Source organism: Primulina eburnea, chromosome 1 (genome assembly GCF_022965805.1).
Source record: "Primulina eburnea isolate SZY01 chromosome 1, ASM2296580v1, whole genome shotgun sequence".
Lineage (NCBI taxonomy): Eukaryota > Viridiplantae > Streptophyta > Magnoliopsida > Lamiales > Gesneriaceae > Primulina > Primulina eburnea.
The window spans coordinates 4,785,986-4,808,580 of NC_133101.1; the positions used below are offsets into that span (position 1 = coordinate 4,785,986).

The window sequence follows — 22,595 nt, forward strand, 5'->3', positions numbered from 1 at the left end:
AGCCGGGGAAGAAGCCGAATGGCTAAGAAACTTCCTAGAGGATATTCCTTGTTGGAATAAGCCAGTGCCTTCCATTAACATTCATTGCGATAGTCAATCGGCAATAGGAAGAGCACAAAGCAGTATGTACAATGATAAGTCTCGTCACATTAGACGAAGACATAATACCATAAGACAATTGATCTCAAATGGGGTTATTTCTGTTGAATATGTGAAGTCAAAGGAAAACCTAGCGGATCCGTTTACTAAAGGTATAAATAGAGATCAAATGTACAAGCTGTTGAGAGGAATGGGCTTAAAACCCACAAAATAAAATATTTATAGCGGTAACCCAACCTTGTGAAGTGGAGATCCCATGACCTTGGTTCAATGGGACAACTAAGTTATAAATATTAGTTTGAGTACTTGGAATAAATAAAGGCTCATTCCTACGAAATCCAAGTAGAAAAGACCTGCAACATGTGGTGAGGTTAAGTTTTCTTTTAATGATTCCTATACCTATGAGGTAGAGTATGGCAGGATACTCTAGATAGGAGATCACCTATATAAGTGAGAAGTAATGGCCGCTTCAATGAAAAACACTTATGAATCTAAGATATGGTCCAGGGCCGAAACGGACACAACGTGAGAACAAGAATATGTTAGAGTTATTATTGTGTAAATACTATTGACTTGATTTACATCAACGGTTGACTAGTTCAAGACATCGTGTCACTACTCAACTAGTAAATCCTATGGTATGTTACTAAGGAAGGTTCAAAGTCAAAAGCTACCTATCCTAATGCAATAATAATTCACAAGAGCTTTCAAGTAAATCTGCATACATGCATTAAGTTCATTTATGTGGGGGATTGTTGGATAAATGAAGTTTTCCCGAAGAGGAAATAAGAGGAAGAGTGAGGAGTTGTAAAGGGAAGTGGGATGTCTCAAATGTGGTTTGTCCCACATTGAGAAAATCACCAAATGAAGTGTCCCTAATAAGCTCCAAGTTTGAATTGGGGTTTGGGCCCCAAGGGGTACCAGAAGTTTTTAGAAGGGAGAAGACGCTAATAGGCTGTGTCTCGGTGAAACACACGCGCGCGCGCGCTCTCGTCTCGTCTCGTCTCGGGTCGGGTCGGTGCGGTGCGGTGCGGTGCGGTCTTTGACCAAAGTTAATCTTTTTAGACCAAATTTATTTGGAAACAAAATGTTAACTCAACATGGATGCACACAAGAGTGCATGGTGCGCACTCGGACAGAACTGGCCGCGCGGGGGCGCCACATCCCGCGCGGATGCGAGCTTGTCACTGGAATGTGCGCATTCGTCCAGAATAGGGCGCGCGGCCGCGCGAGACCTCACTGTGCGTGCGCTGCACAATTACAGTGTATCGCGCGCGACCGCGCGTGTTGTCGCGCGGCTGCGCGTGCAACGCTGATTCTGGAAAAATGCGCGTCCTTTGGCGGTCATGGCATCAGTTTTTCGCCCCAACCAATGTATCCCTTGCCTAGAATGGTGTCTCTTCGAAGCATCCGGTCTGGAGAAATGTGTCTCCTCTGTGTCCGGTGACCATCTATAAATAAATCCTATCACCACATTTCGAAGGCTGCTGATCATCTTGCCTTGCATCACTTCTTGTCATTTTGCTGCATTCAATTTTTCGAAATACTTGAGATATCTTGCATATAAATTCGTTCGCTGATATCAAGGCTTTGTGGTGCTGCAAAGTTTTGATTTGAAGTCGTTGTATCTTGGGGACGATTGCTTGAAACGTATAGCACTTTGATACGGGCAATTTCGTCTTGCGGACAAAGGAGAATCCTTGACTCGACTTAATACTTTTGCTGCTGTTGTTCGAGATTCAAGACCCATATTTCAGATTCGACGAGAAGAGGTAACAACAAAAATAAGACACATAACATATTGATACAAAAAAGAACAAACATCGTAGATGAGATTCAATTAGACTTAAATTAATTTACGAAAAAACAAGTGATATTAGATTTGCACTTGAGAGAATATGCCATTAATAATTTGAGTAGGTTTTTTATGAGACGGTCTCACGGATCTTTATCTGTGAGACGGGTCAACCCTAACGATATCCACAATAAAAAATAATACTCTTAGTATAAAAAGTAATAATTTTTAAAGGATGAACCAAATAGCATATCTGTCTCATGAAATTGATCCACGAGACCGTCTCACAAGAGTTTTTGTGTAATAATTTTAAGAGTCCGTGAGGATGTGATAATTGAATGATTAATAATTTGATTGATAAATGTTTGATATGATAAGATATGTAATTTGATGGATAGATAATATTACGTGTGGTGTGAATTTAGCAAGAGAGATAACATAGTGATAAACATATTTACAACCAAAATACCCTTCATATTATATTTTCATTTATTTTCCATTCATTGTTTGTTTTTTCCAAAATGTTGTAATTTTTTACGTTTTACCTTCGAATAAGCTTCAGAATTCTTCATATTTATCCTAAAAATGAGGATTTATTGTTGGCCCCTTTGAATCAATGTAAAGTTTAGAAAACAAATCAAACAAAGTACTAATAAATAATCTGAGCTTAATCATTCCTACCATGGCCTAATAAAATTATTAATCCATGATATGAATGGTGGGTTTTTTTCAAAAATAATTTAAAATTTTAATTTAATTTAAAAAGTAATTTTAAAAAAAATATTGCAAAACTACCCTAAACCGTGCTTACGAAGCGCGGACGCTCTGCACACGTGGAGCAGCGTCCGCGCCTCGTAAGCGCGGAGCAAGCTTCACGTTGGAGCGTTCGTTATTAGCGACGGTTTTAAAAATCCGTCGCTAATAGCGACGGTTTTTACAATACGTCGCTATTAAACCGTCGCCATCGGCGACGGTTTATAAACTGTCGCCGATTCAAAATAAAACCGTCGCTATATTGTGGCAAATTTTGAATTATTATCCTCTTCCGCGGCATGCTAATTGTAAGGCTCGAGATTATATCATTTTAATCCGAGATTATTTAATTTAAGAATTTTGGAATGATGAATTAGATTCCACGGTTTTTGTAATTAATTAAGATTGAAATTGAATTAAAAGATTGAGCGGGAGCCGATTTGTAAATAGTGAAAAGTTGAGGGACTAAAGTGCAATTATTGGGTTTGAGGACACTTGTCTTGCCCTTGGACATGCATGTAATATATATATAAAAACAACACATTTCCTCCATTATTGAAACAAAAACCAACCGAGAAAGGTTCCAGAGAAAAAGCTTTTATTTCGTGAATTCAAATTGATCTTGTGAGAAATCCAACCGTTGGAGTTTGAATCCGACTTCAGTACTATGTTCATATTAACGTAGGCTACAACTGGACGTAAGTTTTATTACGTTTTGACATGTTTTGAAATTATGATGTTGTAGGAATTTGATATAATTCATATATGATGTTCTTGACATGTTAGACATCGTAGAATCGAAGTCAGATCAGGAAACATATTGATTCTGGAATTGTTATGATTTTCTGATTATATTGATTGGGAATTGAATATATTTGGATTATAGATTGATTACAAATTGTATCGGATATGGGTTATGATTTGTACTTAATATCTGGTGATATGGTATTGACGGGAATACTAAGATTGTGCCGATGTGCCGCTGATTGGAATTAATTCAGATTAATCGGATTCAGAGTTGAATTGAGAATGAAATATTGATATTATGATTCTTGATATATCGTTCCAGATTTACAGAGACAGTCTTGAGTTCAGAACTTCGATTGCTTTAGACCGAGACTACAAACGAAAGGTATACGTCAATGTGGTATTGGGACATCGACTCAAGTAGATTGTACTTGAGTTTCCCTAAATCACATACTTATTATTATGTTTTATCATTGTGCTATTGATTTGATTAAATGCATGTGCTATGGATGTATAGAAGCACACATTAGATGAGTAATCTTGTGACAGAAGTATCCGATAGTGGCAGGGTAGCCACGGGCACATTGCACGATGTCACAAGATAGTGTATTGGCGTTAGTGTCAAAGTCTGTCACCGGATGATTGATTATCGATGTGGATAGAATCAGACTTTCTTCTATTACTGGTGATCGATACCATATCGACGAGGATAGAATCGGACTTTCTTCTATTACTGTTGGTCGATATGGAATGCCATCGTCTGGATATCAGGATCCCTAGGCTAGGATTGAGTCTAGTCTGAGTCGTGGAGTCACGAGTCTAATTGACAGTTTATATTGATTTATGTTCCTGATGATGGTACATGTTTAGAATAGAATTTATTCTTGATATGAATTATGTTCTGATTTGGATACATGTTATGAATGTATGTTACATGCTTTAGATTATTTATATGATTGCATGTTTCGTTGATTTATACTGGGAATATAATTCTCACCGGAGTTATCCAGCTGTTGTCTTGTTTGTATGTGTGTATGGCAACAGGTGGGATATGATCAAGGTCAAGAAGAGAACGAGGCTGGACTAGATAGCTTGGAGATCCGGGCTTTGAAGCAACTTAGGATTCAGCACTGAGATATAGTTGAACCTAGTTGAATTCTTGTAGATAACACAAGATTCGTATGTTTATGTTTAATATGTAATTTGAAGTAAATTACATTACGTTTCCGCTTTGTATTTTTGTAAAAAAAAATTTAGACCTGTTTATCTTAATTGATAATTAAATTAGTTCCAATGACGATTAAGAAAATGACTAGCGTCCGGGTCCTCACACTAATAATTTGATGTCGTGAATAATAATATTGAATCAAGACGGTTTTTATTTTTTGCAATCGGTCTATTCGGTTACCGACCGAACCGAATAAACTTATAATCGATTTAACCGATTTTATTTCAGAGTAACTGAACCGACCGAAATATTCATAGAAACCGAATTAATCGAACTGATTTTTAAATCGGTTATTTCGGTTACCGATATTTTTTAAAAAAATTATGAATTTTAAAATACAAAAAGAAAACAATGCAGATATCATAAATAACAAGAAATATTGACTAAAAAATATCAATAAAAAATAGAAATATGGGAGATAAAATAATGAATAGTTGATATAAAATGGTGTTAGGACTTAGCTCAAATGTTATGCTAAATAAATTATATTATGTTGACAAATTTGGCCTATATATGAAGAGTTGAGCTCTCATGTATTTCTAATGCCCATATATAATTTAAATTAATATATTTATTAAATCGGTTAATTCGGTTTAACCGAATTTTTGAAATTAAAATTGAAACCGAACCGAATTAACAGATCTCTTAAAATTTCAAAACCGAACTTCCGAATTAACCGAACCGAATTTTCGAATTAATTCGGTTCGGTCGGTTAATTCGGTTTAATCGAAATTTTGCACTTCGAACAATATTAACAGCGCACATATTAGTGCACTTGACAGAAATAATGACGTACATTAAAAGCACGCTGGGGATAGTAATATCCGCAGCTTGCATTTATGTGCATTGTTCATAAGCTTGCAAATTTTGAATCGGTTCGGTCGGTAACCGAATAGACCAATTGCACACAATAAAAATCATCATTGATTCAACATTATTATTCACGGCATGCATATTATTAGCATGATGTAGGAGATGATAATAATTCAAAATTTGCCACAATATAGCGATGGTTTTGACAAAACCGTTGCAAATTTTGATTCGGCGACGGTTTATAAAACAGTCGCTATTGGAGACGGTTTAAGAATTGTCGCTATTAGCGACGGATAAGAAAAACTGTCTCTATTAGCGACGGATTTAAAACCGTCGCTAATATTCCAACGTCCGTCCTTACCCAGCGCGGATGCTTGGAGCATGCTTCGCGGACGCTGTTTCACGTAAGTAGCATCCGCGCTTCGTAAGCGCAACAGTGTCCAACAGCGTCCGTGCCTTGTAAGCGCGGATTAGGATAGTTTTGCAAAACTTTTTTTTTTTTTTACATTATTTTCTGAAATTAATTTTAAAAATTAAATTATTTTTAAAAAAAAACCCCTCGAATGCTCGATTGGGATCATAACATGCTACTTCTTTCTTGCTGGGTAGAACTGGTACACTTGGAATTACCGAATTGCCCTTTTTTAATAAAAGGCAAACAAATTGGGTTCGGCTTTTAGCTACAAAGGGAAAATCAAAATTTTATCCGCGTCTGCTATTTGATTTAATTTTATATAAAAAAAATCCAACTAATTATATTTTATCAGTTTACAAATTTTAAACTCAATTAAACTATGAATTTTTTATAATCCAACCAATCAAAACTATGAAATTTCGGTTTGGTTTTGAAAAACTCCTTACTAGTTTCTTAGCTACACACAAGTCAAAATATTCTTCCGTTGCTTGCACTTCGTTGGATTCAAAATCAAGTTCATATTGACGCTTTCCGTATATCAATTGAGTGCATACATAAAAGTATTGTCCAGCATATGATGATAGAAATTCGAGGATGGCATTGGTATTATGGACGATAAAATAACAAGCTCCTGCCAAAATACGAAGAAAGACTTTTGTGTTCAAATTTTCATCACTAATCGCGGTCTGGAAGAAGCTGGTGCAACCATCTTGGAGAATCAGGCGTTCTCCAGTTCGTTTGATGTCTTCGACATTGAGACCCTTGAGCACTCCAGCATCTATCACCCTCAAATTTGCTTTTTTCTCAAAATCTGAAAGGTCACCAAGTGCTTTACGCAGGCCTTCGTAATTGAATTTTTCCTGTGCAAAGCAAGGTATGTTAGCCAAGCATGAGTCATCTCAATCACACAATCACACCAATTTAGATGGCAATTCACATGAGCATTAATGTTGTAGTTTAGAAAAAAACATGAGCGGACCTTTGTTTATCTGCAAAATTTCTTCTATGCATTGTTCATAATCTTCGGTATTGCTTTGAAAGATCTGCACATGTGCCCCTCATGTCAACTGAAGACATGCGAACAAGCTGATTTTCTGATTCATTGGGTTGATTTTGAACCCATTTCCGGGCTGTGATAATTGCTATTTCAGCCAAAATGGCAGATGAATCCACAACAGAACACGTAAGATCAAAATCTGAAAATAACATGAGGCAATGTTCTGCGGGATTGTGCTCTCTGGCCAATGGAACAACAGTTTTCTGATCAAGTGGCTGAGCTAGGAAAAACTCTATTTCAAGTTTCATAGCTTGAAGATATAGCTTTTCAATGATCAAGTTCTTCCCCTGTTAAAGACACACTCAACTTCTCCAGTAAGTCCACTGTTTGCAAAGCTGACGCCTATATGTGAAGAAGAGAAACAGACCTGTGAGACCAACATGCATTTCTTATGCTTTGATGGATAAAATTTCACTTTGAGAACCCATGAGCTAAGCTGGGTTTCTCATCTGCAACACATACCTGAAACGCATCGGAGGAACAACTCTTGATCCATTTTCTATATGGATGAGTGTCTTCACTAGGATCAAGGAATGCCTGCAACTCCTTACCCAGAAACGCATAAAGACTCATACAGGGTGTCATAGCACCAAGAGCATAAGCTGCCAATTTTGTCTTCTAAAAAGGAGTAGCTAATTTACCAGGAGCTTTTACTACTCCAACCTTTCCTGCAGCTGTTGCCAGCAAAAAATCTGTGTATTTAACAGTAGCAGCGTTTGGCGCACTGTCTTCGGACAGGTCAACACCCCACTCCTGCATAATCAAGCGTCAATGGTCATTACAATGGGAATCGTCAGCAAGTAACATAATGAATCATGCTCACATTCCACAGCTTGTTTCTAACACTCACTTTTACAATGGAATCATGCATTTTGAGCTCTTCTAAAACACTCTGTCGCAGTTGGTGAATCCCAACTTTTGCATCATCATCATCCGCACACTCCTCAGCCATTTCATATCTGAACAAAGTTCAGAGTCAACATCAAAATCCTAGCATTTTTACTTTACAGATACATAAATAAAAAAGGAGCACGGTGAGACAAGAAACAAAAGCTGCATCACAATAGAATAGACCTTAGAGGACAATACTTGTATTTGATAGAATATTATACTTTGGAATTGAAACCACAAACAATTCCATTTGATTTCAAAAGGGGAAATTACATAGGTTGACTAGAACATAGAAAACCATTCTTGCCACATTCGTCTCATAGGGTGGTGTCAATAGGCTGAAATCTGGTTTTTTTTAAAAATATAATATTTTTAAAAGTTATTTATTAAAATATAGCAGATTTAAAAGTCTTACAAAAATATAGTAATCCGGAGGTTGGATTTCCGGATTCAGAATCCGCAGTAGACTGACACGGATTCTCCGTCGGCGACGGTTTAACCACAACCGTCGCTAATAGCGACGGTATTTCACAAACCGTCGCCATTTGCGACGGTTTAACAACAACCGTCGCTAAAGCAAGGATTTTCTTCCTGCTCCTCCTGCCTATAAATTTCACCGAGTATTTGACGAATCCATCTCATCCTTCAGCTCAACTTTTCAGTTTCGACACTCTTCTTGAGCAGTTTTTTTTTTTTCGGTCCGTGTCTTTTTTTTTATAAAAATTCAGTGATTCTCTTTCCCTTATAAATTGCGTCGATCGTGTGCTTAACGAAATTCTTAATTTGATTTGATAGTTTTCTGTCGCATATCAGAATTTGAGGGAATTGCGCCGACTCTCAGTAATTCAGAATTTGATTTTTGAGAATTGTGTTGAGTATCAGAATTTCGGAGAATTGCACCAAGACTAATTCGAATTTCTGTTTTTTCTTTCTACATTTAATTGTTTTTTGTATATTATTTCTGATAATGTTGGTAATTTATTGCAGATGTTAAACTCCGGTAGCTGATATAATTACAAATTTCATAATATCACATTTGAAAAAGTAATTTTAATAATTTGTTATATTTTAATTATATTATTTATGTTGTATTACTGGAATTATAAATTTTTCAGTTACATTATACTATTATTATAATTATATTTTATTTTTTATTTTTTATATTAATATAATATTAATTTTGTAATTTTGATTAAATATGTGTACGACCAATGTCTTTGTAATATATTATTATGTGAAATAAATTATAACTTTGTGATTGTGATTGAATAAAATTCTTTGATTCATCAATTTTATTATTATTAAATTAATATTGTTTTATAATTTTTGTTTTTGTAATAAAGCTTAACTTTGACAGGTTATTTCATACAAGTAAAATATAGCAGATTTTAAATTTAATATATTATTGTTATGGAATTAAATTTATATGTGAAATATCGTTATTTTATTTTTTGAGAAATTAAAATATATTTTGAGCTGAAGGATGAGATAAATTGATATGCGACAGAAAACTATCAAATCAAATTAAGAATTCCGTTAAGCACACGATCGACGCAATTTATAAGGGAAAGAGAATCACTGAATTGTTATATATAAAAAAAAAGAAAGACACGGACAGAAGAAAAAATACTGCTCAAGAAGAGTGTCGAAACAGAAAAGTTGAGCTGAAGGATGGGATGAATTCGTCAAATACTCGGTGGATGATAATGTGAGTAAGAAGAAAATACTTGCCTTAGCGACGGTTGTTGTTAAAACCGTCGCAAATGGCGACGGTTTTTGGAATACCGTCGCTATTAGCGACGGTTTTGGTTAAACCGTCGCCGATGGAGAATCCGTGTCAGACTCTTGCGGATTCTGAATCCGTAAATCCAACCTCCGGATTACTATATTTTTGTAAAACTTTTACATCTGCTATATTTTAATAAATAACTTTTAAAAATATTATATTTTTACAAAAAACCCGAAATCTTGGATATGTAAATGGATCTCACATGGCTACAGTGTTTGTTTAATTATTCTCTAAGAAAGAAAACATTAGGGCGTATTCTCTTCTGTCAACAGCTTATGTACAACCGCTTTACAGAACTTTTCAGGATGAGAAATATCACCAGCAACAGAAAGAAATCAAGATCAAGAAATGATAGCGACTTGCATGTGATTAGTCAAAACCTTCTGTAGGGGGCTCTCATAGAAGTCACCGTCACAGTCATGTACAAGGGGTTAAGGATATGTGATGGATTAGAGTTTAATTGTCTAATAGTCAGAGATGATAATTTCAGTGCATTGCAAAGATCAGAACAATGGAGCAACGATTAAGATGAAAAATTATCCACTACCTATAGAAACAGTTTCAAATTCATAATCATAACCGAAACATACTGTATATCACCGAAATGAACAGAAATTAAAATAGAAAAAGAAATAGAGAAACCAAAATTTTCCTACAGCTTTTCGTCCACCAGTAAAACAGCCACAGAAAACATCATCATAAATAAAAAAATCCATCATCACGACAGAACCAAGTAACGAAAGAAGAAACGTGAGAATCGATCAAAGATATTAACAATAACTAACACTTTCGCGAAGGTGCGCAGAAAATAAACGTCCTGCGCGATATAATGGCGAAAACTATCGAGTTTCAGGTTTCCGGCTGCCAAAGAAACCACGAAAGGAGTGTACATGGCCTGTCTCCACACATTTGTATACTTGTTCCAGAATCTTCTGCCCAAGCACTCATCAATCGGCGGCGGCAACACCGTCGCCGAAGATGCCATCGGGATATCGCTGAAGCACCTGGAGGTTGATACTGATTCGTACGACCGGGTGCAGGAGACGGATAGAGAAAATTGGGACAGAGAAGAAGAAATGGATGACGGCCTTGGGAAGAAATAGTTATGAATCAGCGATGCGGTTTTAGGAAAATGCAACAGCTTTTGCATCAAAAATGAAATGTTTTTCTAATCTTTGATTCAGTTAAGCTTCGGTCATGCGGTTATTAACTCGGCGGCGGCGATAGCGACAGCGACGGCATCGGCGTAGGACGGTGGTAAAGGAGAGTAGACCGGGGCCAGGAGAATAGACTGCAGACTCCTCTGTATTAATATTAAATGGGAACATTTTGGGCTTGGATTGATTAGCCCATTTATCGTTAGTGGATCAAGCCCATTGAATTTTAGGATTTGATTTAAAGTCCTATCAGCCCACATATCCATTAAATATTCTAAATAATTTGAAATATGTTTATTTTATTTTTTAAATATTGTACGGAATGAAAAATAAAATTAATAGATATTTATGACCTTTAACTAGAGTTTAGTGTCGGTGGTGTAGTTAGAGTTTATCGAGGTTTTAAACAGGTTGAAAAATGACGAAGCTGTCACAGTCAAATTTCAAATTTTTAAAGTTTTAAGTAGGTTTAGTACTAGATTATGTATGAAAAAATTTATTTTGTTATAATTTTAATTATATCAAATTAAATTAATAGATTAAATAACAAATAACCACGCAAAATTAAATAATAAATACATAAACTTTCAAGTTCTAATATTATGAGATTGTCTCACAACATGAGTCAGTTTTATGATACGAATATCTAATATAACCAACTAATGAAAAATAGCATTTTTTATATCAAAAATATTATTTTTCATGATAATATAGATATGCTCAACTCATCTCACAACAAACATAGTCAACAAATTAATAGTACTTTCTAATAGCTTTAATTTACTAGCTCCTTGCCAGATTCTAAATTATATTCCCTTCTTCATTTATGTCATCTCCCATATAAAATGTACAAATCTTGTGGTTCACATTATTTTAACACAACGACTAATTTAATTAAAGAAGGAGATCGTAGGAGTTGTGTGTGCTCTTTCTATAATAATAATGGGTTGGAATGGAATCATGTATTCTTTCGAGAGTCATCTTACAAAAATTAACTTGTGAGACGGTCTTATATATAAAGTTTTGTTTCGTAAAATTAATTAATTCATAGAAAACAAGCAATTGTATTTAGTTAGAAACTTAAAGAATGACACATAAAAAGGAATACAAAATTATTTCAAATATCAATATATGTAACACTTTTATCAAAACGTAAATGGAGCAACTGACTCATAGCATTTAAAAGTCAATTCGAGTTTGACTGTCATTGTAGTATCCCGATGCCTAATTTGAGTTAATTATTGGATTAATTATATTTCGGTGGGATCGGAAGGACCGAACAGGGTTCGGATCGTCCGAGCAGGATTCGGATCGTCCGAGACAGGTGGATGGAACCGTGGAAGACATGCAGGATTCGGATCGTCCGATCAGGGTTCGGATCGTCCGAGCCAGCTGGCTGGACACGTAGAAGACATGCAGGGTTCGGATCGTCCGAAGTGTACCGGATCGGATCTTCCGAAGTGGATCGGATCGTCCGAACGTTGGCTATAAATAGAGGCGCGAGGCTTCACTTCTTCTCGCCAAGTCCGAGCGTTCCAGAGCATTTTAGTCGTTTCCGATTGGTTTCTAGTCTTTTCCCGAGGTTCAGGCACTAGCGGGGAGCTACTGGTTTTGTAGCGGAGCTGTGCTCTAGTTGGGAGTTAGCGACATCAGTGGGCTACGGACGCAGGCTTGATTCTAGGGCGGATTGTTAGGATCTGCTGGTTTGAGGTACGAAAGTACTATCCGAGATATCCTGGTCGAATATACATTCTTATATGTGTTGCATGATTATTTGCTGCATGGATATATGTCATATGATGCATGCTATTATGTCACGTTTATTGCTGCATGTTACATTTCATCTTGGGCCGTATCTCTTTCGAGATAGCCTTTATTGTTGAGCTGTATCTCTTTCGAGATAAGCTATATCTTGTGGGGCCGCTCAGCCCTGTCTTGTGGACGCATGGACACCGAGAGTACACAGTGGCCGACGGGTCCGGAGGGCTTCGGTGATCCGGGACATTTTAGGTCCACGTCTGATCTTGTAGTGGATGCAGTGACCCAGAGGAGTACCGCGCGGCACTATCCACTTGGCGCCTCTAGACTGAGCATATTGAGATCTTTTGTGACTCCTGTTTCTTGACTACCATGGTATCATATCATAGCATGTGCATTTCATATAGGCTTGTATACTCATGCTTTTGTACTGGGCGTTCTTATCGCTCACGTCCTCGGTTTTGTTTATCTTGGACACCTCATTCCCACGGGGCAGGCCTCAGGTCGGATGGCTCAGGAGGAGGATGAGGAGGACGTGGAGTAGCCGGTTGAGTTATTTCTTCAGTACCATTTGATTCGATATGGTTGTACCGCATATTTTTATTTCTAAATTGTTCTGGATATCATTTGGGTTGTATAACTATCGTTGGTTGACCTTTTTCCGCAATTATCTCTGATTGTTTTTAATTAAGTTAATTACATGCTTAGTTCTTGATTAGTAGGTGATTTTGGAACGGGTCACTACAGTCATATTCGGTCTAAATTATGTATTGACATCCTAGCTAGAGCAACCAACACAAAGGAATTAAAAATATTATACAACATACTAACAATGAAAACCATTGCAAATGAACCACTCCCATGTCTAAGATATACACGTAACACATCACTTCACTCGTAAATTTTTGAATTCAGACATTAGGCGGGGGATGCTCCGGTGTGATGCTGTTCGTCGGTTCGATTCGTTTAAGCTTGAATTGCGGTTGTCCGTTGGATTCATCGTCATCCTCGTCGTGGTAAATATAAGCCATCCCACCATGGCTAGTCATGTCCATTCCGGCCATCTCGTCTTCATTCGAAATCCTCAGTAACCCAAATTTCTTAAGAGCGAAGAAAAGCGGCCCCATCGTCGCACTTACCCATCCGACTATCACTAGAATCTGGATTATCTGAGCTGCCAAAAGCTTCCCTCCGCCGCCCATGAGCAACCCGTGTGGCCTATCGGGACTGCCCTGATATACCTCGTACACATATGCCTTCTTGGCAAATAATCCGGTGAATAGTAGACCCCATGCACCACACCCACCGTGCAGTTGGGCTGCTTCCAGTGGATCATCGTACTCGAGTTTCTCAGCCAATATGTTGAACCCAATCAACACCCAAGCCGAGATGAACCCGCATATGATCGCGGCCCACGGCTCGACCACCGAGCATCCTGACGTGATCGCGGCCAATCCCCCTAACAAACCATTGCACACATCAGTCACATTCCAATGCCCGACCAGAAGCCTCTTACCAAACAAGGTGGTAAGGGCCGCCGTGCTTCCTGCCAATGTCGTTGTGACAGCTGTCCTCCCAACCGCGCTCCACTGGCCGTAATACGACCCCCTTGTACCGTATGGCTTGTTTATGACTAAAAACGAACCGGGATTGAATCCGTACCACCCGAACCAGAGCAAGAAACTCCCCAACACAACTAATGAAGCGCTGTGGCCACGCAATGCGACGGACCGGCCACTCCGGGCGAACCGGCCGATTCTTGGACCTTCTATGTAGGCTCCCCACAGACCAGCAATACCACCAACCATATGAACCACACCTGAACCGGCGAAATCGATGGCTCCCGAGCCAAAAAGAAGGCTGCCACTAGTTCTTGCGGCTCCGGCCCAACCGTCACCAGACCAGAACCAGTGCGAAACGACGGGGTACACAAAACCGGTCAGGAATGATGAATATATTAGGTATGAAACAAATTGTGTCCTTTCTGCAATGGACCCGCTAGTGATACCTAGTGACATATTATATGTGCAACATGGTCAATTCATGAGCCAACCATGAAAACAATATAACTATGAGAATCCCAATATGCTTTTGGTGATTAATGAAAATAACTAAACTAATTAAAGAGGTTGTATTGCAATTATCATAGCCTTTTTTCAGTCTTTTACCTTAAAATTTACCCTTTTATTTCTTATATTTAAACTCCCCCCTTCTGATGTTACTATCAAACATTAATAATTTCTTTACTTTCTCCTATATTTTCTAGACTTCTAGGCTTTTCCGGCCTATTTCTTTGAAATTATATAAGCTAGAAACATCAGAATTCAAAGCGTTGACTTACTGCCACTCAATCTATTTCATCATTAAATGCTTTAAATTTTCATTTGTTAATAGTTAGTGGCGTTGTACAATTTTAAGCTAGATTTCTCTCTTTTTCCTTTGATATCGGTGAGTGGATTTACAAGATCTCGAATTTGCGACTTGTTTCAATTTCGAGAAACATGGCGTCGCTAGCCCAAGAGGCTCGCGACAGCTTAGATTTCCTCTTTGTGTATAAGGGTAGAAAAAATATACAATAACTTTCAAGATTATAACAATAATTATTTATCAATAATAATTGAACTGAATTATATCAGATTAAATAAAGTTAGATACCTGCTGCAGCAATGGCGAAAGCCCATTGGTAAAGGAAGAAGCTGTAATCCCCAGTAGGCGAGGGAAATTCCTTGAGCCCGAAGAAGTGTTTGCCGATGAACCCATTGGAGGGCCCGCCGAAAGCAAAGGCGAAGCCGAACAGGTAGTAGCTCAGCCCGCCAGCCGCCGCGTCGAGGACATTTGTGAGCATTATGTTCATTGTGTTCTTGGCTCGGACTGAGCCGGCGCACAGCATGGCGAAGCCGAGCTGCATGGCGAAAACTAGGTACGCGGAGAACAGGAGGTAAGTGTTGTCTATGGCGTATGTGGCGGAGGAGAGCTTGTCGGAGACGGCTTTGAAGCCGCTGCATATGAAGGCGGCGGCGGCAGTGGCGTTGGAGGAGCCGCCGAAGAGGGGGAGGAGGTCAGTGGCCGTGCAGCTGGTCAAGGGATCAGCCATGGCTGCGTTGGAAATGTGGATTGGTTCCGTGGAAATGAATCGATGGGATTAGATTTTATAGGCAATCAATGCTTGAATTTTATGTGACACAAAATTAATTTTATTTTTAAAAAAAATTATATTATATGTAAAGTTAAATAAAGCAGAATACTATTTATTATATATAAGTAGGTTTTGAATGAGAGGAGTCAATTCTATTATTTATATTTATAATAATAAGTATTATTTTTTGCATAAGAAAAAATAATTTTTTACAAATAATTCAAATAAAATATAATTTTTATGAAATTGATTTGTGAGATTATCTCCTCAAAATTTATGTGTGTGTATTGGTATGTATTTTTGATTGGCTTAGTTGAAGTGAATGGTGACAGCGAGGTGTGGGCTCATTCTGGACTTTTTACGTTAATAATAAAAAATTTTGTGGACAATTTAATTTCATTTGATAAAAAAAATTAAATTATATATTTTTTTATTCTTAAAAGATGTTCAAAATATTAATTAACAAAAAAATATTGGTATGTCCTTTCGAATAAAAATGTCATGAAAAGATAATGTTAAATAAATTATAAAATTTAGATTATGTAAATTCTACTCTTCTATTGTTCTCCCTCTTACATATATTAGTTAACACAAAAATATTGATTGATCACGACAAATCAAAACAAATATCGACCATCAGATAAAAAAAGTAGGTTAAACCTTTGATTCATATCAAAGTGAGGTATAGGATCCTTTTTTGAACGAAAATCTGGCACATATTATGCGTATTCGAAACACGGAAAATTTCATTCTACCTTTAGAACAATATACTCAAAGATGTATCTAAACACACATATATCGATAAATGTTCGTCTTTAATACACTTTCATGACAATATCTTAAAAATAACATCTCATTAACCCGAGACGCATGTCCCGTCAATTGATCTATATCTGCTGGAGCATCGTTGAATCACTTATGAGTATGTAAGATAGGTACAACATAATGTCTAGAGGAGTTCAAGAATCAAATTTTTACAATTTGGATTCATTAGCTTCCAAGAAAAATAATTTAATATTTATTATGGCACACACATCTAGACAAATCTATGTTTGGTAATAATTATTTAATAATATAGTAATATATTGACCAATAACCTATACTTCTAACAAACTTCTTCAATTATTAGTTTTTATTCTTTATCATAAATTATATGGATTGAATGCATTATATTAGATTATTTTATATTTAGAAAAAGAAAAAGAAAAAAAAGAGAACATAAAACGTGAATTAGGGGGAAATTTCGATTTCATCTATCTTTCTTGCAAGGTAAAGTGTAAAAAATTATTTTATTTATCGTAATATAATGGTTATTAAATTAGAGATCGTTGACTAGATAATTATTGGAAAGGTGTATATGAAATATTAAGTATATAATAAAATTAGAGGTCTTTGACAAGAAAGCAAAATTAGAATAATGAAAAAAATTGAAATTTTAGATTCACTCATGTTTCATTAATTGTTGGTCTCGTATTCGAATCTCGCTGATTTCGAGTATTTTCTCTCATTTATTTAGGTTGATTTAGTTGTTTCTTTGTATTTCTTTGTCCGAGATAAGCAAAATTTAGGTCTACGCTCAAGTTCCGTTAGCAGTACAGTCAATTACATTATATTTTTGTAGTCAGGAACAATATCATACTTGTACTTAAAAAAATGTTTCAATAATTATATTTATGTCATAGTTCTAGTCCTAGAGTGCGCATGATCCGTATCAATAATATTAAGTATAACCTTATAAAATTATCATGAGTGCTGAAATTATATTAATTCTATTAATTAAATAATATATTAACTAACTGATAAATCGACGAGTCATCATAACTCGATAAAGTATATATTTAATCAACTTATATATATTTAATTAACTTAAATTGATTTAAAAATTCATTGTAACTCATTATCAACCATTTCATTTATATTTTCCCAGTTAAATTGATAATGGCATCACACAAATAATATATTTGAGTTGGAAAATTATAACATTTTATTATTTATTATTATTTTACTACAAAATATAAATGATTTCAAAGATAAAATCTTGTCGTATTTTTAATTTCACTCGGTCTAAAGCTAACCTTGCCCATACTATATATACATACGGCCGTAACCGAGACACGTATTATCGAATAATAAAGATTATTGATATATATGAAATTACTAATTTATCGAGATTATAATATACATGCTGATGCTAATTTCAATTAATTAGTCAAATATTTGAATAATATATATTTAATTAGTGGTTAACTTACCTCAGCAGCGATTTAATAAGAAATATAATGAATTAATTATGTATATGTATCTGTATGACCAAATTTAATCAAATGTATCAACAGTTGTATATCTGTGCATGATGCATGTTCAAAAGTCAGATGTTTACTTTTAGGGCATTATTTGTCATCTAAATTTTCATTATCCGAAAGTGAGACGAGTCTTCTATTTGAGTCATGCGTAAAAAAATATTATTTTGATGCCAAAAATATTACTTATTTTTGTAAATAAAGATATCATTGGCTCGTATAATGGATAAAGACCCGCGAGACAGTCTCACAAGTAATATATTATAATATATGTATATATAATAAAATAAATAATTTGTATCTAAACTTGTTCGTTATCCGCATATATAAGTAATTTTTTTTAATCTGTGAGTCAAATAGAATATTAATCTCACGAATTGACTCGTGAAATCGTCTCACATACATTTTTGTATAAGATTAAATATTGAGTTTGCGAAAAAAATATTATATTGTGATCATTAACATCTTCTTTGTGTCATCCGTAATAAATACAATTTCAAGAATTTTATAAATATATAATCAATAATATATACTAGCGTCCTAGTGTAAGTGTTGCGTTCAAATATTCGTTTTAGCTACAGCAGATTTTGTGACAGATATTTGTTTTAGTAACTGTGGATTTTGTGAGTTCCAAATCTTTATTAGATTTTTTTATTTTTTTTGTTTTTGGGGATTTCGGATTAATTTGTATATGAAAAATAAAATATTGAAGGATATTTGTGAAATTCCAATATCGATTTCACAAATATCCACACCAAATATTTTTTCTAGTTCTCTCTCACTCAATAATACGATGAATATTTTTTACCATATAGATCACACATAATCGAATTGTAATCGAGTAGGTCTCTTTTTAGACGTTTTCACGAATCTTTATCTGTGAGACGCGTCAAATCTATCGATATTCACAATAAAAATTAATAATCTTAGCATAAAAAGTAATATTTTTTCATGGATGATCAGAATAAGAGATCGGTCTCACAAAATACGATCCGTGAGAGGCAAAAACTTGTGTGAGACGGTCTCACGGGTCGTATTTGTGAGACGGATCTCTTATTTGGGTCACCCATGAAAAAGTATTACTTTTTATGTTAAAAGTATTACTTTTATTGTGAATATGGGTAGGGTTGACCCGTCTCACAAGTTATGATCCGTGAGACGGTCTCATTGAGACATACTCTCCGTGAGATTTTCTCACATAAATTTTTGTCATCGTTGCCAAGGGAGAGGCACATGGAGGTGATCATAATGTTTGTAGCAGAAATATTTGATATAATAAAATATATAAAGTCTTAATATGATTTATTCGATATTTAACTTTCAAGTTGTTGAATAATCTATACATTGTTTAAATGAAAAAGCTATCGGGTTCCTATATATTTTTTGAATTAATTTTAAATATGATTTTTTGGTCAAACCAAAATTTATGAGTGATTAAAAAATGATATATTTTGTCTTAGAAAATTAAAAATAAACATCAAGAATATTGTGATGACTTTTGATATATAAAACCAAATTGTGTTTAATCATTTTTAATTTCGTATAAGTAACACTACCCTTTTCGATTTTCATTTTTCTAGTGACTAAAATTCATAAATCGATCATCATATAAAAAGAAAAAACTTGTGTGAGACGGTCTCACAAGTCGTATTTTATGAGACGAATATCTTATTTGGGTCATCCATTAAAAATATTACTTTTTATGCTAAGAGTATTATTTTTTTTTGTGAATATCGGTATAGTTGATCAATCTCACAGATAAAAATTCGTGAAACCGTCTCACAAGAGACCTACTCTACGTAAAAATAATGTGATAATCTAGGTAAGCTACCATCACCAAACAATTAATTAGTTCAGCTTGCTCTTATGTCAACCCTAGATGAAGAAATTTCCAAGTTTGGAATAATTAAATAGTTGAAAGATTCCTTTTTTTTTTTAAATAAAATTATTGAAAGATTCAAATTAAAAGATTCTAATTAAAAAAATAAAATTATTGAAAGATTCAAATTAAAAGATTCTAATTACAGATGTCAAACTACTGGGAAAAGCTGAAAACCATTTGTTTATTATATTGTTTATATATGCGTGTACTAAAATGAGAAGTTATGAACTACATTCTTTTATTTATTTGTTTGTTTTATCACGATGAAATTCTTTATCGATATTTTTTGGTAAATCATTCGGATAATGCAATACCTGTAAACCAAGTTATCTATGTAAACCGTATTCAGCAACCATGTACGACATGCTCGCATGAGAATGTATTAGTAGATGAAATCGAACTCATGTTCATGATCATTGGTCAAACGCTCACGTATTTCACCAACTCAAACACTGGTCAATACAATTCTTTATTATTTTCTATTATGACTTTTATGTTTCCCTTTAATTGTTTATTTAGTAGCATAACAACAAATCTTATATAACAATTTGAACTTAATTAATGTGAATCTACAAAACGAGCACTCCATGACACTTACATATCGAAGCTAAATATTTTTTGTTGTAATTTTTAATGTTAAAACTTCTCATATTTGAATTTGTAATAGCGTATAATATCATAATAAGCACCAATAGGTCGGGCTGTTGGACTCGTGAGTCCAGGAAATAGTATATCTTACGGCTGGTGTTATCTCATATCACATTCGTGATTAGTCTTACTGATCTTTCACTGTCACTTCATTGTCCCAGTAGAGATGGTCTCACCCACGAAGAGCTGACATTTTTCTTTTACGATTTACTTAGTCAATCAAATCAAACACAACTTTAGAAGCTTGATGTACAAGAGCTTCCCTAGATGTCATTCATCGCATTATTACTCTCATTCATGTACACATAATCAAACAATTCTCCTTTCAAGAAGTACAAAATATATGCTTCTTAGGAGACTCAAACCTATGTGTCCATTTTATATAAGTGTTAAGATCAAACACTTACCATTAGGTCAAAATTTATATCCGTTATCCAAGACGTAACTTTATTTTCTTATATTTGTGGCAACGTACGTAGAGCTCATACTAAGTAATGGGTGAACATGAGGGGTTGTACATACTTGGGTACCAATAAGTCGGGTTGTTTGGCCATGCATGAGTCTGGGAGAAATGTGTCTTACTGTTGTTGTTTTCTCATATCACATTCGAGATCATTCTTACAATTTTCCTAATTAAGTTATTGTCTCTAATAGAGATAATATTACCCTTTATGATCCGCATCTCTATTTTACAACTCACCAGTCGATCAGAATTCAAACGACATAGCTTCAACAGCGTAACACGCGAGAGCTTTCCAGAAAGCTACTCACGCACGCTTAACTCACTTTTATCAATTATATTTAGGAAAAATGTAATTTTTGTCATGTGTGTTTGTTTTTTTCACAATTTTGACATATATTATCAAATTTGAATTTTATTTATGTATTTTTAATTTCGATGTTTGATAATTTTATACCATATTCATCCAGAGTCTTGAAGTAAATATGAAATGTCATCTTTAGGTCAGCATTCCGTCATCGTTAATTTAACACCATGTTGAAAAAAAGAAGCGAAGTTATAAAAGAACAAAGATAACAAGATAAAATTAAAAAAAGAAGAAGCGAAGTTATAAAAAAACAAAGATAACAAGATAAAATTAAAATTTAACGATGTATATCAACATCGCAAAAAAGCATATACATGACTAAAATTACAATTGTTTCTTATGATATACATACATATATAGATATATTTAATTGTGTATAAAGCAAAGAAAGAAATAACTGGGATATAATTAAAATAATAAAATAAATAAATTGGTAAATTTGCAAAGTCAACTGTTCACGAATTATCAACTTAATAATTGTTTTTCATTAATTTTGAATATCAGTTTAAAAGCCTTTAAAGATTTTAATTTGAATCATTTTTAGCACGTAGTGACATGATAACACTTGTAAAAATTAGAGGCACAATTGTCAAAAAATTTAAATATAAATTATCTTCATGCTTTGTATTAATTTTTAAAAATTTTGTTTTAATCATATAAACACTCTATCACGTCATTGTTCTCATAAAATATTTTTCGTTTTTATTTTTTGATTGGTAACACTAAATTGAGAGTTCTAATTTCGAAATAAAAGAAGACAATAAATAAAATTTTAAAGAAATTATTAATCAAAAACTAATTAAATAGAATTGTTTAAATGGTTTTACATATTGATGAAAATAATTTGAATCACGCCTTTGGAGTAGAGAGAAACATTTAATATAATATTAAGATGCAACATTTTTCCTCACTGGTAGAACAATTGAAATGCGTCACTTAGATTGTTATAAAATTTAAAAAGATAAAGTCGTATTGTTATCACATAATATAATTTTCGGTAAAATAATAAATTTGATTGATCATGCACATAATTTAGTTGATTTAGTGATTACTTGAAGCTTTAATTTCAAATGTTACTATCAACCATTCATATAATCGACTTCACTTATTTTTTAAATAAAGATTACGTGTTTACTGTGTATATAAATAACATTAACATAATGACAACTCGTAGGATGGACCAATGTAATTTTTTTTTTTAAAAAAACAAAACGAAAGAACTTGTGAATCTATGCTACACCAAGAGTAGAATTCTCCGTATATTTGTATAAGATGATCAGTCGATCATGTCAATGTAAAA

The 22,595-nt window shown here is 34.5% G+C and overlaps 1 protein-coding gene and 1 pseudogene across 1 annotated transcript; both read right to left on the bottom strand.

The window, feature by feature from the left end:
- Positions 1-6,227: 6,227 nt before the first annotated feature.
- LOC140820883 (bifunctional TH2 protein, mitochondrial-like) lies at positions 6,228-10,931 on the bottom strand (annotated as a pseudogene).
- Positions 10,932-13,285: 2,354 nt separating this feature from the next.
- Positions 13,286-15,630, bottom strand: LOC140823556 (ammonium transporter 1 member 2-like). Its single transcript, XM_073184964.1, has 2 exons — positions 15,158-15,630; positions 13,286-14,510 (listed from the first exon to the last, which is right to left on the bottom strand). Exons 1-2 carry the CDS (start codon positions 15,594-15,596, stop codon positions 13,414-13,416), a joined length of 1,536 nt encoding a protein of 511 aa, XP_073041065.1. The 5' UTR covers positions 15,597-15,630; the 3' UTR covers positions 13,286-13,413.
- Positions 15,631-22,595: the final 6,965 nt, after the last annotated feature.

Bases quoted from the DNA above. Each gene is read 5' to 3' on its own strand.
- LOC140823556 (XM_073184964.1), bottom strand. From the start codon at position 15,596: ATGGCTGATCCCTTGACCAGCTGCACGGCCACTGACCTCCTCCCCCTC. The intron at 14,511-15,157 runs GTATCTAACTTT...ATATGTCACTAG, and splicing joins TTTCGCCATTGCTGCAGCAG to GTATCACTAGCGGGTCCATT.